At 47.6% G+C, this 17,009-nt stretch overlaps 1 protein-coding gene and 1 long non-coding RNA gene across 2 annotated transcripts; both read left to right on the forward strand.

Moving 5' to 3' along the window:
* Positions 1–8: 8 nt before the first annotated feature.
* On the forward strand, positions 9–3,094 carry LOC141374071 (apolipoprotein L3-like; the record flags this gene model as incomplete). The annotated part of the gene is made up of 1 exon (XM_073900299.1): positions 9–3,094. A coding segment is annotated over one exon (858 nt), but the record flags the coding sequence as incomplete, so codon positions are not given.
* A 3,550-nt stretch (positions 3,095–6,644) lies between these two features.
* LOC112831851 (uncharacterized) lies at positions 6,645–16,371 on the forward strand. The gene is made up of 3 exons (XR_003210251.2): positions 6,645–8,456; positions 9,837–10,210; positions 11,387–16,371. It is a non-coding gene; the product is annotated as an uncharacterized lncRNA (long non-coding RNA).
* Positions 16,372–17,009: the final 638 nt, after the last annotated feature.

The raw sequence follows: 17,009 nt of genomic DNA on the forward strand, positions 1-17,009 counted from the left end.
GGGAGGAGGCAGATGCCCTACATAAAGGTCTGAATGAGCTGGAAAGAGCCATGGATATGGAGGCCAAAGACCAGCTGGCTAGAGAGAGGTTTTTGAGTGAGTTTCCCAAGTTGAAATTCAAGTTTGAGGAACGCATAAGAAAACTCTATGAGCTTGCAGATAAGGTTGACAGCGTTCACAAGAACTGCACTATCTCCAACATGGTAGCCAGCTCCACCGGCGCTGCATCTAGCCTCCTGTCCATCCTTGGTCTGGGTCTGGCACCTTTCACAGCAGGAGCCAGTCTGGCACTCTCAGCTGTTGGTGCGGGGCTGGGAGAAGCATTTGCTGTGACCCAAGTGGCCACCAACATCATGGAATACTCAAGCGAGTCGTCCGCAAAAGCCGAAGCCAGTTGCCTGACATCAACTGACTTTATTGAAGAGGACGTAATTACAAAGGTTCTGAATTATAGCAAACCCCAAATTTCTGCCTTAGCATGTAAATGCTTTAAAAACCTGCCAGACCTTGCAAATAATGTTCGGGCTGTGAAGAAGGTAGCCAAAGTCAAGCCTCAGCTAATAGTCAATGCCCATCTCCTCATGAGAGGTAAGCCTGTCTCAGCTGAAGGTGCCAGTCAGATCCAGAAAGCTTTTAAAGGCACTGCTCTGACAATGACCAAAGGAGCCCTGATCATGCGTGGGTCCTTGTCAGGTCTCTCTCTTGCTATGGATGTGTTCAGTCTTGTGAAAGAGTCAGGGCACTTGCAAGAGGGGGCCAAGGCAGAGTTAGCTGAACAGTTGAGGTGGCAGGCCCCGGAGATGGAGAGAAAGTTGAAGAAGTTCACCAAGTTCTATGAAAGTGTGATGGAGGGCCTGACTCCATGACCCCCGAGCAGGGCAGGGAGCAGGGACATGTGTGGAAGAAAGACATAGAGGTACCTTATTAGAGGGGAAAATAAAGTTTTGGGGCTGGGGTGTTGAGGAGTTTGGCATTTCTGTAGCTGAGCCCAGTGAGGGAGCGGTTAATGAGATGGCAGAAGGGTGGGGGGGAACATTTGACAAGTTGCTGGTGCTCTGTGGGGTCAGTGGGTGCTGAGAGACCAATGAAGCTCCTCTGAAATTCTAAAGGTGGTGTTGGAACAGTGGCTGATTTGAAAAAAAAGTGGCGGTGGAGATGGGGGAGAATAGAAAAGAGAAAGCAGATGCCAGCAACAGGTCAAGGAAACTTGCCATGTGTCAAGGAGATCAACCAGCATGGGACCAGGAGTCTCACTGTCCTCATCATCTGGAGGTGTGGGGTGGGCGACAGTGTATTGCAGATCCATGTGGCTTTCCCAATCTTGGCCTCTAGAGACTGCTTCAATAAATATGGACTGACGCATCGTGTCTTTGTTGTGTTCATCGAGGGTCTCGCCTGGGCTCTGGAGGCCAGACTTCCCTTGCCCATGGCCTTGTCTTCTGGGATCTCAGGAAGCAAGTCCTCCATTGCTCCTTCTGCTTGCTCACTGGGCTCCCGCTCTCCCATCTGGTTATTTTCCTGAGACCTCAGCACCTTTCAGGCCCCACTGGGACTCCCAGGAGAAGCTTGGGCACATCTGTCATCAGACTGAGCACAGGCGTGTTCCTCGGCCAGTGTCTAGAACCCGGGATCGACGGGACAGATGGCTGTGTTTTTCTTGTGGGCAGGAGGACTAAGCCTCAAAAGCTGCAGACTTCCTCATCCCTCCCTCCCTTGTGGATTGCCAAGCCCTCAAGGCCTCCCCTTCCCCACCACGGAGTCATGTGATTTTCTCTTCCTTCTTTCTTGCCCAGACCCCACCTGCCTTCCCTTCTTCCCAGTCCCTCATCCTGCCCTACTTCTGGTCTGTGCCTGCAGGGAGTGGGGAGGGGGCTCCCAGCCATCCGTGTTGTGTGGCTGGTTGGATAAATACTTCTCCTATGGCTTCACCAGCCCAGCCATTAGATTCTGGGGAGGAAGGCGAGAAAAGCCTCACTTAGCTTTCTGGCCTAGTTGTCACCCAGGGCTCATGCCCCAGGATTTTCTGCGCTGGGGTTTAAGAGAAGGAGGCATCGGAGATTTGCCCAGCATTAAGGAATCCAGCCCTTGATTTCTTTCCACATGCCTATTGTTCGTCAGTGCCTGGGGAGCACTATGGGAAGTTGAGGAGGGAGGTGGGGTCCTTGGGAGATTCAAGGAACAAGCCTCACCCAGAACCCCCCACATATCAGAGGGCATGTTAGCCTGAGAAGATGTATGTTGACTCGCTAGGATTTGGGGACCAAGAGATAACATGGGGAAGCTGCAGCCGCCAGGCCTGGGGCCAAGGCAGGAATCTAACCAGAGGGAAAGGAGCCTCAGCCGTTTATTGGAGGCTCTACTCAAAGCAAGTAGTCTTAGTATCCAGGCTTCCTCATCTTTGGTGAGTGGAATGATTCTCGGCTCCACGGCTTGTTATTTTTCTCACCATCCTTTATTTATCCTGTTAGAGACCAAAACTATGAACTGCAAAACCTCTGCTGTGTTCCACGGGAGGCAGAGAGTACTCAGGGTGTGAGGTTTGAGGTCTTCAGATGGTTAGCATAGGGTGTTGCTAGGAGCAATAGATCAGCCGCCCCAAATTCTGGTCCTGGCATTCTTTGAATGTCATCCTCCAGCAGGGAGGGCACTTGGTGGGGCCAAGCTCTCAGATCGAAGACCGTGGGATCCGGGAACTACCCATCCCCCATCAACGATGCACGGGGATGTGGAGAGTTCCCTGTGCTGGCCTCAGCCACAGGACGCCTGGTGCCAGCGACTGATGGTTCTATCACGGAACCAACCAGGAGGACGCTGGCCCTAATTATTCAGACGCTATGATGTCCCCACTGTCCTTCCGGTAGTGAAAAATCTCAGTAGGATTATTAAAAATCCAGCAGCTAAGAATTTAAAAGGCCCCTAGGTATCTGGATGGTAGGAGTCTGGTTGCTCAGAGGATCAGGAAGGGATGAGATTAGTTTAAAAGACAGAGTTTGGACTTGCTGTCAGAATACAAATGCTGGGAACATCTGACCCTGGTACATCGAAGGATCATGGCCTGAGCTGAAGGCAGACCAACTAAACCACCCAGGTGCCCCCCCCCCCACCTTTTTTTAAGAGATTGAGAGAGAGAGAGAAAGAGAGAGAGAGAGCACAAGCAGGGTACTGGAGGGGCATAGGGAGGGAGAGAGACAGAAGCAGACTCCCTGCTGAGCATGGAGCCCGACTCGGGGCTTGATCTCAGGACTCTGAGGTCACAACCTGAGCCAAAACCAAGAGTCTGATGCTCAAACGACTGAGCCATCCAGGCTCCCTGGTAGTTCATTTTTTAAAACTGCTGAGTGATATGTATGGATAACTACATTTTCCTTATCCTCTTGACAGACACTTGGATTGTTTCTTTTCCTCTTTTTTAAAAAAAATATTTCATTTTTAAGTAATCTCTACACCCAACGTGGGGCTTAAACTCATGACCCAGGATCAAGAGTCACATGCTCCACCAACTGAGCCAGCCAGGCGCCTGGGTTGTTTCTAATATGAAGCCATTGTTAACAAGACTGCTCTGTACTAGTCTTGTATGGGCATGTTTTCATTTTTCTTGGGTAAGCGCTGTGTGGTATAGTAGGTGGATCCTTACCTTTTAAAGAACGTGCCAAGTAACTTTCCAGAGTGGTTGTACACCTTATGGTCTCACCAGTATTTATGAGAGTTCTGGTTGCTCCGTATCCTCACCAGTACTTGGAATTGGCCATTTCTTTCACTGTAGCCATTCCCATGGGAGTGTAGTGGTGTCTCCCTGAAGGTTTAATTTGCATTTCCCTGATGATAATGTCAGTCATCTTATCATATCCTTATGAATCATTCTTATATCTACTTTTTGTGAAGTGTCTGTTTATATCTATTACCCACTTAGCCTGGGTTGCTCAGACGGTTAAGCGTCTGACTCTTGGTTTCAGCTCAGATCATGATCTTGGGGCGTGGGATCTAGGCTTGCGACAGGCAGGGAGTCTGCTTCCCTCTTCCTCTCCCTCTGCCCCTCCCCCTGCAATGTACTCTCTCTCTCAAATAAATAAAAATAAATCTATTGCCCCCCCTTTAAAAATTAAGTTGTAGTCTTATTATTGAGTTGTAAGAATATTTAGTATGTTCTAGATACAAGTCATTTGTCAGATATGTGTACTGAGAATATTTTCTCCTGTTTTGGGAATTGTTTTTCCCTTTCTTCATGTTTTTTGAAAAATGAGAGTTTTTAGTTTTGATAAAATATGATTTATCAACTTTTTTCTTTTATGGTTCATGCTTTTTGAGTCTTATCTAAGAAATCACTGCCTAGCTCCAAAGTTACAATTACTTTCTCCTACATTTTCTTCTACAAGTTGTTAAGTTAAAGCTTTTGCATTTAACTTTTTGGTCCATTTCAGGTTAAGTTTTGTGTATGATGTGAGATAAAGACTGATACAACACTTGATCCTAGCCAAAAGGCTGAGAAGCGATGTGAGTTAAAGACTGATGATCATTTGTATCATGTGAATATCCAGTTGTCCCAGTACCATTTGTTAAAGAGACTGTAATTTCTCTACTGAACTGTCTCGGCTCCTCTCTCGAAAATCAATTGACCATATGTATTTGGGTCTACTTCTGGATTCTCCAGTCTCTCTCATTAATTTATATGTCTATCCTTTTGCTAATATCACACTGTCTTGTTTTCTATAGCTTAACAGCGAGTCATATGATGAAGTAGAGTAAGACATCCAACTTTGTTCTTCTTTTTAAAATTGCTTTGGCCATGCCAGATCATTTGTATTTCCATATACATTTTAGAATCAGCTTTTTAATTTCTACCAAAAATGTATACTGGGATTTGGTTGGGCATTACACTGACTCTGCAGATCAATCTGGGGAAACCTGACATGGTAGCAAGATTGAGTCTTCCAGTCCGTGACATGTTATACGTCTGTGTTCATTTAAGTCTTGTCTAACTGCTCTCAGCAATGTTCTATAGTTTCTGGTGAAGAGCTCTTACATCACTTTTATTAAACTTACACTTAAGTGTTTTATGCTTATTGGCACTACTGTAAATGGAATTCTTTTTTTTAAGATTTTATTTTATTTTTTAAGTAATCTCTACACCCCACATGGGGCTTGAGTTCACAACCCAGAGATCAAAAGTCACACACTCCATCGACTGAGCCAGACAGGTGCCCCTGAATGCTTCTCTTTTCAAATGAAAATGAAGGCCCTTCCTCCCTCTTATAAGGGCACTTGTAATTACATTTTGTGCCCACTTGGATAATCCAAAACAATCTCCTTATTCAAGATCCTTAACTTCATCACATCAGCAAAGTCCATTTTGTCATATGAGGTGATAGTCACAGGTTCCGGAGATTAAGACATGGACATATTTGGGAGGACTATTACTGAGCCTATCACCATTATAAATATTCCTCTAAGCAATGCTTTTGGAGCAGCCCACCAATTTTTATACATTGTCTCTTCATTTTAATTCAGCTCAGTGTATGGTTTTTAAGTTTCCCTTGAGAATTCTTCTTTGACCTATGGATTATTTAGAAGTATATCTTTTTATTTCCAAATATTTGGGATTCTCTTAGATATCTTATTTTTATTGATTTTCAGCATAATTTGGTTGCGGTTAGAGAACATTGTCTGCATGATTTACATCCTTTAAATTTATTGATACTTGTTTAGTGGCCCAGAAAATGGTCTAGTTTAGTGACCATACCATGTGCCCCAGAAAAGAATGTGTATTCAGCAGTTTTGTGCAGGGTTCTGTAAATATCACTTAGCTCAAAATAATTAATAGTGCTGTTCAGATTCTCTATGACTTTACCAATTTATTTACTTGTCTACCAATTGTTAGGAAGGAGGATGTTAAATTTTCCAGCTGCAAGTTGGAACTTTCTCTCTTTTATTTGTATGTATTTTTGCATCATGTATTTTGAAGCTCTTTGATAGATACGTACACATTTTTTATTATCATATCTCCCAAATGAATTGACCCTTTCATCATTATGAGATGTCCCTTGTTAGGTATGGTGATACATTTTGTCTTGAAGTCTATGTTATCTGATATTAAGAGGGCCATCCCTGCTTTCTTATGGTGGCAGTTGGCATAGTATATATTTTTCCACCCGTTTACTTTCAACCCATCTGTGTCTTTATATTTAATATTTACATATGTTTGTTTATAATCTTAACATGTCTCTTATAGACAGCATATGGTTGCATGTTGCTTTCCCATCTATTCTGATAATCTCTGCCTTTTATTGGAGTATTTAGTTTATTAACATTTGGTGTAGTTATTCATATGATGGGACATAAGTCTACTATTTTTCCCTTCTTTGGCTTTCTCCTTTAACAGTTTGCTGGTACTCTTCAGCATTCATGACTGCCCTGGGTTCTGTCCTCTGGTTTCCACTTTTTTCCAGAAAGATGGCAGGCTTTCTATCGGGAGTTTTAACCACATTGAGTTGTGCCACAATTACATCTGCTTTCAAGGGAAAGCTGCAAAAATGGAGAACTCACTCTTTGCCCATCACTTAATCCATATTTTTTAAAAAGATTTATTTATTTATTTGAAAGAGAGAGAATGAGAGAGAGAGAGAGAGAGAGCACATGAGAGGGGGGAGGGTCAGAGGGAGAAGCAGACTCCCTGCTGAGCAGGGAGCCCGATGTGGGACTCGATCCAGGGACTCCAGGATCATGACCTGAGCTGAAGGCAGTCGCTTAACCAACTGAGCCGCCCAGGCGCCCTCACTTAATCCATACTGACTCCCCTCAAAATCTTCCTGCTTTTTGTTCATTCTACTGAGCCCCGAAGTGGTTGTTTTATACTCTGTCCAGAGTGTATGGTTGTTATCTGCAGGAGAGTCCATTTGTTAGGAACTTAATTGAAATTATTTTTGAGCTTTAGGTCCTTTAAGGACTTGCTGTGTGACATAGAGCAAGCCACTGCGCCTGCTTTTGCCTCAGTCTCCTCTATACATAATGAGATAATTCTGTCCTTACTCCTAAGTATATGATAAAGAAGTAAATAAAGTGCAAACTGCATTGTGCTCTTCTGGTATAATAACATTCATCTCTCTTCAGTCTCTTCACAGGCTATTAAGGGTCGAGAGTGCCCCATGATGTTTATCCTAGCAAAACAGGCTCTTATGGTGAGAGTGAACTTGAACGTCTCTATTCCAGCACCACTCCCATCCACTTCCCCTTGGAGATAAATCAGAATAAAGACTAGCAGCTTTGGAGTCAGCCCTGGATTTTTACGTCTCTCACTATCTCTGAGATCTCGGGGAATTAATTGGTTCTCCTCTCTGAGCCTTGATTTCTTCATTTACAAAATGTGGAGTGGATGTCAGAATTAAATTCAAAACTGCTTGTAAAGAACTTTGTCCACAAAGTCTTCAACAGCTAACTGCTATTCTCCACAGCCATTGGACAGAAATAGGATTTGCTTTCCTTCCTGCGTCCTTTCCAAGTTACTGTAATACTTGCCACTCCCCGTTCCCTCTGTTTCAAGAGAAAGGATGTGAAGTCAAGCAGAGATAAGCTGCGGTGGAAAATCCAGGTTCTCTGAAAACAGGCTCCCGTGGCCTTCTGTGTCCATCCAAACATTGTGGCCACCAACTCATGCTTTTTTTTTTTTTTAAGATTTTATTTATTTATTTGACAGAGAGAGAGATCGTAAGTAGGCAGAGTGGCACGCAGAGGGAGAGGGAGAAGCAGGTTCCCTGCTGAACAGTGAGCCCGATGTGGGGCTCGATCCCAGGACTCCGGGATCATGACCTGAGCCGAAGGCAGACACTTAACCGACTGAGCCACCCAGGCGCCCCCAACTCATGCTTTTTAATTTCCACTTTTATTTATAAACTGTTCACCTCTGACTACTTGAGTCTAGGCCTTGCGTAGGACACTGGGGACATGGATGTACTAGGGAAAACCACAGTCTAGTCCACCAGAGTCTAGTAGAAGGAGACAGACAAGGAAGGAGGCAAGAGGCTATATTTAAGCACCCACAGGTATCATGGAAGCAAGGAGCTGGTGACAGTCAACTCTGCCACAGAGGATGATGGAGAGTTCCTCCAAGGTGGTTAGGCTTGGGAGGATGACCTAGATCTTTCCAGGTGATGGAATCAAGTGTCCTGTTAGAAGCAATGTCATGAACTAGCACCTGGAGGCATTCAGCACAACAATCAGGACAGGTGTTTCTGTCATTGTGTGTTGTAAGATCCTGAACCACAACTAATAGGGCTAATGAAAAAGCTAGGTTGAGAAAGATCCCTCAAAACCTGTGGGACTTTGTAACTGGAACACTAGCCCAAACCATAATGATCCTGATGAAAATCCTTCCCCGGTTAAACCTCCACCATCATGGGTACCTGTCATCACAGCCGGTCAATGCTTGGCAGCCTCAAGGAAGTTTCTGATCCTTCCTTCAAGAGGTAAGTCCTGGGGAGCTTTTGCTTTTAATAGCGACTCTTTTCATCAAAATGAAAATCAGATCTGGGGCGCCTGGGGGGCTCAGTCATTCGAGCGTCTGACTCTTGATATCACCTCAGGTCATGATCTCAGGGTCATGAGATCGAGCCCTGCATCTGACTCCGCGCTGAGTGTGGAACCTGCTTAAGATTCTCCCTCTCCTTCTGCCTCTGCCCCTCCCCTCAGCTTGCGTGTGTGCTCTCGCCCGCTCTCTTTCTCTCTAAAAGAAAGAAAGAAAATCAGATCCAGGTGTAGCCTTCTTGATTGACCCATCATTGCAATATGGCGGGAAATGACTTCATAGCTTCCTCCTCAGCACTCACAGCTTCATACAAGGGTTAATGTCATGGAAAGCTCGAAGGTTCTTGGAGGCGCTAAACCAGCCCCGGCTCCCCGCACAGAGTGGGGGCACCTGGAAGCGGTTTGGGTCTGGGGGCGATGGGAGAAGAAAAAGGTGGTCCTGTGTGTCTTGCGGATTGTCAGCATTTGCTAAGCCTTTCTGTTGGATTGTGGGAAAACTTGCCCCAGATTTGTTTCAAAACGGTAACGTGCTGGAGAAAGGTGCCTTATACTGACATCACTCTACTAGTGGTACTTGAGGAAAAACAAAAGCAACGACAGCAGAAGTCAGGTACTGTACTCACCGAGCCCCCTGTCCTCCAGGCCACATGCTCAGGGCTGGTGTGCCCTGGGGTGTGTGGCTGCAGCGGGGAGGCCAGGAGATGCACACGGAGTGGAGAAGTAACTCGGGCCACCAGCCAGTTAGTTCCACGGCCCCTGTGACCGGAGGAGGCCCCAGGAGGTCTGGACGTGGGCCTCCTCTGAGTTGGCCAGCCGAGAGCTGGGGCTGAGCCTGAGGGTGGTGCCTGGCCCCTTTACTTCTTCTGTGTGATCTGTTTCCTTTTCAGATATATCTTGGGTACTAGCGGGAGGGTATGGTTTTGACTCTGGAATCTACGGGGGTGATAATAGCCAGGCCTCCCTGGTCAGCGATCCTGTAGGCCTGGGGCCAGGGGGAGGAGGAGCATGGCCTAACTCTCACCTCTTCCCTGAAATAACCTTTTGCAAACAGAATTATTACATGACCCACCCCCCCATTGACAAATGGAGAAACTGAGGCACAGGAAGTTTAGGTAACTGGTGCAAGGTAGCAGAGCCTGGATTTGAACCTGGATTCAAATCTGACTTCCTTCCAGAAGGGGCAGTGCTGTGCATGGGAACCCGGACCACTGGGCGCGTGGCCTGGTGGCCCCAGAAGGCAGCAGCTGTGGGCATGTGCTTTTCTCTGGGCATTAGCATCCCTGGTAAGAGTGGATCCTAATTTACCTGCCTGTTCCTGACAGGTGTACTGCTACCAAGTCTCCTTGATATTCTTCTGGACATTGGAGGCAGTGCTGGGAGGACAGGCCTCTGGGGAAATGGCCCTGCCTGGAACATTGGCTTTGCCCTCCCTGGCCTCCGGTGAGGACCAGAATTCCACTGGCAAGGAGATGTCTCCTCTCCTTGGTCCAGGGAAGGTGTTCAGCCACGGCGAATGGAGGACAAAGAAGGCTCCTTTCTCAGCCACTTGGGTCCACATGTACACTTAACCACAGCTGCTCGCTGCGGCAGACTGGAAACCGCCAGAAATTCCCTCACCGAGGCCAATGGGTCTGACAGGCCTGCTTCCCTCCCCTGAAGGTCACAAAGGATGTGTGAGCAGCTGACCAGGGGCAAGGTATGAATTCACATGAGCAATAGGAAGAATTTGTTTGCTGTTTGGAAATGCTCTGGACCAGCAGGTCTCTTCTCCTGGGCTGGCCATCATTAGCTGCCGATTCAGCGTGGGGAGGGGGGTCTTATACTGGCGCCTTGAGTTGGTCTGAGGAGTCAAGAGTTGAGGACGATGGGGAAGGAGGTGGTAGTAAAAGTATCGAGGCAGAGGCCCCGCACCTGCAAAGGCCTGTGGCTGGGAGGGACCCAAGGGAGGGCCTGAGGCCCAGAATCCGCAAGAAGCCCAGCATTGGTCCCTCAGGCTCCCCTGTGCACGGAGTCCTGCTGAATCTTCTGGCAAGGGCCGCTGTGCGAGATCTGGGGCACTGGGGGCACAAGAATGCCACCAGCAGCCTCCGAAGGACGGAAGGTGGCACTGTCCGCCCAGGCACAGCTGCTGTGGGAGCTGCAGCCCTGGGGACCTTTGACGTCCGCAGTGACAGGAGAGGCTTGAGCCAGAGCAGGAGGGGCCAGGGGCTGGCACCGGGGCAGGGGGGAGGTTGGTGGGGGCACGGAAACAGCATACCAGAGACGCTGACTGTCAAACTATAGGAAGAATAGGCTCTGGGATCCAACAGGGCAGGAGGGGCGAAGCCGAAGAGATCCTGCTTTGTGACTGTTTCGCCCATGAACTGGAGGGCCAGGGAAACAGGCTACGCCCAGCCTCGTTGCCCACGCGGAGAGCCCAGGACTCCCACCAACTAGCAGGGCTGGCTGGTTTGCCTGCAGAACCGAATGGTCCAGGCTCTGTCTGGGTCGGGTCCAGAGGAAAAAGGGGCTCAGCACTCTCCTGGCCTCAGCCCTGCACATTGACCTAGGACTGCACCCCCTTGGGGGCCTCCTGTCCTCTCTGCCTCCCTCTGCCTCCTCCGCGCGCCCCCGCCCCCCACTGTCTAGTCATCCCTCTGGGCGAGGTGGTGATTCTCAAATGCGGTGTGCTAGTCCATAGGGCTATGGGCTACATTCTCTGGTTTTCTCCCTTCCGGGCGCCAGGTAGATTTATTCTTCCTGTCCTGATGGTGGGGTGGGAATGTGTAACCTGTTCTGACCAATGAGTTCTGAATGGAAATAATGGGTGTCATTTCTAAGCCATGGCATCTAATGTTGATCTAAGAACTGTTTCCTTTCCCATGACAACCAGCAGTGTTCCAGAGACTGGCTGCTCCCTTCTTCTGGGCCCAGGAGGAAAGGTCACAGCAGTAGTCTACACCTGACCCATGACGGACCTGTGGCATGAGCAAGAAGTAAACCCTGTAGGGGCACCTGGGGAAGTGCAGTCAGTTGAGCGTCTGACTCTTGACCTCAGCTCAGGTCTTGATCTCAGGGTCATGACTTCAAGCCCCCCGTCTGGTTCCGTGCTGGGCATGGAGCCTACTTAAAAAAAAATAAATAAATAAAAGTAAACTGTTGCTGTAAACCCTTGAGGGTTGGGGATTGTTGCTGGAGGATCAACTCCGCTATCCTGGCTGATATAACAAAGCCCCTGGAAATCGTGGTGCTATCTGTAGAGCGCTGTGAAAAGTGCGTATCTTTAATTTCTTACATAAACTAGAATTGTAATGAACAACACTGAACATCACTTAGTGAGCACTTGCTAGGTTCCATGGCAAATGTTGTCTCATGAATCCCCACCATAGCCCTAGAATGCAGTACCGTTGGCCTGTTGAGTATGATTAGTCTCGTCGTAGAGATCAAGGGACCCGGACTCTTGACTGAAGGTCAAGACCATAGCTATAAGTGGGAGAACTGAGATGAAATGCAGGGTCCTCTGACCCCATAACCCTCAGTCTTTCCACCATATATATGTGGAAAGTATATAAAGTATATATATAAAGCAGACTAGTCCTATCAAGAAAAAAAAAACCCATGCATTTTTAAAAGAAATGATCTCTCTTTTTTAAAGATTTTATTTATTTATTCATGAGAGACAGAGAGAGAGAGAGAGAGAGGCAGAGGGAGAAGCAGGCTCCCAAGGAGCAGGGAGCCCCATGCGGGACTCGATCCCAGGACCCTGGGATCATGACCTGAGCCGAAGGCAGATGCTTAACCATCTGAGCCACCCAGGCGCTCAAAAGAAATGATCTCTTAACGGGAAAAACATGAACATCTGTCTTTTTACTAAATTGGACATGAAAGATGATCTTGATGCCTGAACAAAGCCGCTGGCTCTCTGGTGTGATGTTTGACAAGGGGATCTCCATTTGTTTTCTCCTCTGATTGGAGAGGAGGGCTCCCTACCAGATAAGTGGCGGCAGGCACCGAAGGTTGAAGACAAATTTTAAGAGGACAATTTTGTCCGTCATTTAAAACGTTTCCGTACAAGTTAGGAAATAGCTGGCCTTTGCATTTTTGCAGCGGAACGGTCTGAGATCTTTCCACCCAGGGCTGGCTTAGGGAAGAGAAGACCCAGGCATCCCACTTGCTCGCGCTGTCCTGCCTGCCTCCGATGTCCTTCCTCCCACCCCTGCCCTGCTAACCCTTGAGGACTCAGCTCCACTGTGGCTGCATGGGCTGCCCTACTTGTCCTCCCAAGCTGAGCCCCATCCCTCCCACTGTCACATATGGAAGTGACCTGGGCATGCGAGGTGGGGTCTGAGACTCTAGACACGAGCTCCTCAAAGGCAGGAACAGGCTGCATTCTTTTTCTAAAAATTAAACGTTTGATTTGATTTTATTTTTTTAAAGATTTTATTTACTTATTAGGCAGAGAGAGAGAGAGCGAGCAATTTATAGGCTCTGCCACCTCCTAGCTGTGTGACTTTGGGCAAGTTACTTCACCTCTCTGTGCCTTGTTTCCCTTGTAAATTGGAGCTAATGAGTATGTTCCCCATAGGTCACTGTAAAGATTGTACTTTTTTTAAAGATTTTTTTAAAAAATTTATTTATTTGACAGAGAGAGAGAGAGCACAAGCAGGGGGAGCTGCAGGCAGAGGGAGAGGGAGAAGCAGGCTTCCCTCAGAGCAGGGAGCCCGATGTGGGGCTCAATCCCAGGACCCCAAGATCATGACCTGGGCTGAAGGCAGATGCTTAACCAACTGAGCAACCCAGGTGTCCCTAAACCTTTTATTTTAGAGGTGTACAAATAATACAGAGATAGCTCATGGACTTTTTTTTTTTTTTTGAGAGGGGAGGGGCAGAGGGAGGAGAGAGAGAATCTTAAGCAGGCTCTATGCCTGGCGCAGAGCCTGGTCTCATGACCCTGAGATCGTGACCCGAGCCAAAATTAAGAGTCCGACGCTTAACCGACTGAGCCACCCAGGTGCCCCAAGTTGGCAAATAAATAAAACATTTATTTATTTTTAAAGATTTATTTATTTATTCGAGAGCGAGCCAGCAGGGAGGAGGGGCAGAGAAAGTCTTAAATAGGCTCCGTGCTAAGTGTGGAACCCAACACAGGGCTTGATCTCAATGACCCTGAGATCACAACCTGAGCCAAAACCAAGAGTCAGACTCTTAACCAACCGCACCACCCAGGCGCCCCAAATAAATTAAACATTTAAACGCTATAAATGCAAACACACTCACAGATTTGGCACACAACCAGCCAGGTTTCTACTTTGAGGTTATAGTCTGCTAGTTGTATTTTCTTGTAGCAAAGGCGGCTTCTTTTCCTCCTCTTCAATATCCCAACCAGGATATTGCTATTGCTATAGTCAAGATGCGGAACACTTCCAATCCCACAAGGAGCCCTCCTGTGGCCCTTTTATAGCCACACCCACTTCCCCTCCCACCTCCGCCCCTCCTCTAGCCTTGACATTGCTAATCTAGTCTTCATTTCTAGAATTTTGCCCTTGCAAGACGGTTATATAAATGGAACCACACAGTATGAAACTTTTGGAGATTGCCTTTTTATATTCAGCACGATTCCCTGGGAAGTCATTCGGTTTGCTGCTCGTTATCAGTCGTCTGCTCCTTTTTGATTGCTGAGCAGTATTCTGGGTGTGGATTACCAGTTCGTCTACCATTTACCTGTTGAAGGCCTCCTTCATTTTTTAAGCACTGGCACCTCACGGACAGATATTTGCACGCAAAGGGATCCTGAAGGGCAGCATTAGTTGTGATTAAGAGCGTGGGCTCTGGACTTTGACTCCTAGCTCCAGAACTTACTGTCCATGTGAGTTTTAGCAAATTACTTCTGTCTGCCTCAGTTTTTCATCTGTAAAGTGGGAATAATCCCCATCTTATATGGTTATTATGAAACGTGAATGAATCAATCCTTGTTAGGTGTTTAGCCCAAAGCCTGGCTGATGGTAAGAACACAATTAAAGATTAATAAGAGATGCCTGGGTGGCTCAGTTAGTTAAGCATCTGCCTTTGGCTTAGGTCATGATCGTGGGGTCCTAGGATCGAGCCCCGTATCAGACTTCCTGCTCAATGGGGAGCCTGCTTCTCCCTCTGCCCCCACCATCCCCTCCACTCATGCCCTCTCTCTCTCAAATAAAAAAATCCTTTAAAAATTAATAGTAATATAATCGTCGTTTAATAATATTCAGTGAACTGAATTGAAAAATCTGGAATAAGAAAATTCAAATTTGCAAAATGTTCAAATTAGGGGGTGGTGGCACACTATAAAGGAATTATTCTTTTTTCCTAGAGCCTTTACACAGTTTTCCTCTGAGTTGGAAGCTTGCCCGTACTCGTTGGAAACAACCAAGTGGAGCCCATTGGTGATGCTGTGTCCTTCCTAACGCAGCCCACAGCCTCTCCCTGGCACAAAGGTGAATTGATTTACCCAAACAATATATATTGAGCCTTTACTGCATGCATGCCAGGCACTGATCTAGGCGCCAGGGAGGCTGCAGTGAACAAAACAGACACGGCTCATGCTCGGCAGCAGGTAATAAGAGGAAGTCCTTCCCCACCTCGCCTCTGATTAGGAGGCATGGACCTGACTCCCACAGAAAAGGAAAGGGAAGCCCTGCAGTAGGTAGCCCTGGGGAGGCTCATCTTGGTTCTCATCTTCTTGACTTGACCTGGTGTGGGTGCGCTTGCAGGGAGGAGGTGCACTTGATAAACCACCTAGTCTTCTCCCCGCCTCCACCCCATACACTCCCGGCTTGTCAATGTGATTGGGAGACACGCACACTGCACTGCAGTCACAAAAGGTAACCGGGCCCTGGGCTCCCAGTGGCTCCTACTGGAAGTGATGACTTGCAGGAGCCAGCTTCGTTCTCATCTTTCCCCAGGGTCTTCCTGTGCCTGAGCCCAGTGACTGATAGGGGAGCTGCGGTCTGGCCACAGAGCCACAGTTTTCTCCAAGAGCCGCTAACTGGCCCATGACCTTGGCCTCATTAGGTTGGCGCTCTCCACCTGAGCTGCCTGGATCGGGGCCAGCCAGGGAAACTAGCTCAGGCCCACAGGCCCCTGGGAGAGGTGTCAGGCAAAAATAGACCAGCGAGAGCCAGAGAATCCTTGAGCAGGAGAGCCCGTGGAGGTCACTGGCTCCAGGGTCATCCTAGCTCTACAGATGGAGGCTGAGGCCAGGGAGGGGAAGGGGCCTGGCCACGATCGTGCCATAATTTAGGCAGAGCTGAGATGAGGATGGGCATCACCTGACTCCCAAAGTCATGTTCTTCCTGCACCTGCGCCTCCCATCAGGCTGTGGTCAGGGAGGGCTGAAAACAGCCAACAGACGATTAGAATTACAGATTATGCACTATATTGTACACCTGAAAATAACATAACGCTGTATATTAACCGGAGTTAAAAAAAAGAAAGAAATACAGATTATGGAACAATTCATCATAGGCATTGCTGTTTCTGTTTAAAACACACACACACAAGAATTAAAAAATGGCCTGAGGGGCACCTGGGTGGCACAGTCGGTTAAGCATCTGACTCTTGATTTCGGCTCAGGTCATGATCTCCAGGTTGTGAGATTAAGCCCCCTGTCGGGCTCTGCACTGGGCATGGAGCCTGCTTAAGAGTCTCTCTCTCCCTCTGCCCTGGCCCCCAACTCACGCACATGCTTGTACACACACTCTTAAAAAAAAAAGTTTAAAAATGGCCTGAAACAGGGGCGCCTGGGTGGCTCAGTCGTTAAGCATCTGCCTTCGGCTCAGGTCACGGTCCCAGGGTCCTGGGATCGAGCCCCGCATCGGGCTCCCTGCTCGGTGGGAGCCTGCTTCTCCCTCTCCCACTCCCCCTGCTTGTGTTCCCTCTCTCACTGTGTCTCTCTCCGTCAAATAAATAAATAAAATCTTTTAAAATAAATAAATAAAAATGGCCTGAAACAGAAAACTGGTGTGAATTTTTTCAAACAGATAAAGAAGAATACATTAAGAGACAGTGTCACCTAGCAAGGGGGACTCTGGAACTTCCCTGTCCGAATTTGAATCCCCTCCACTCTTTATTTGCTGTGTGTCTTTCAGCGAGTTACTTAATCTCTCTGTGCCTTGGTGGGGGGGGGGATGATGTGGAGCCCATCCATGAAAAGTGACCCTAGGCCACTGCAGAGCTGCACCAAATCCATGTTGGTAGGGAATGTCAATTGCACAGAAGGAAAAGAAAAGCCAAAGCTGGCCGGCTTCACCGGGCCCTTTCCCTGAGGACTGTGTGTTATAGGAGATGACCCGCGCATATACCGGCACATATATGTGTGTGCAACCGGTTGTGTGTGTTGAGAAATATGCTTTCAAGCTGGCATCAAAGCATCCTGCTTTACACAGGTTCTGATCTTGCCTTATCCGATTAGCAGTATATCTGGACAATGTTTTTGATCGGTTGGTTCAGATATACCCTCTTCCTTTTAATGACTATGTGGT

Source organism: Callorhinus ursinus, unplaced genomic scaffold, assembly GCF_003265705.2.
Source record: "Callorhinus ursinus isolate GAN/ISIS: 27379988/994484 unplaced genomic scaffold, GSC_fseal_2.0 scaffold14, whole genome shotgun sequence".
In the NCBI taxonomy this organism is placed as follows: domain Eukaryota; kingdom Metazoa; phylum Chordata; class Mammalia; order Carnivora; family Otariidae; genus Callorhinus; species Callorhinus ursinus.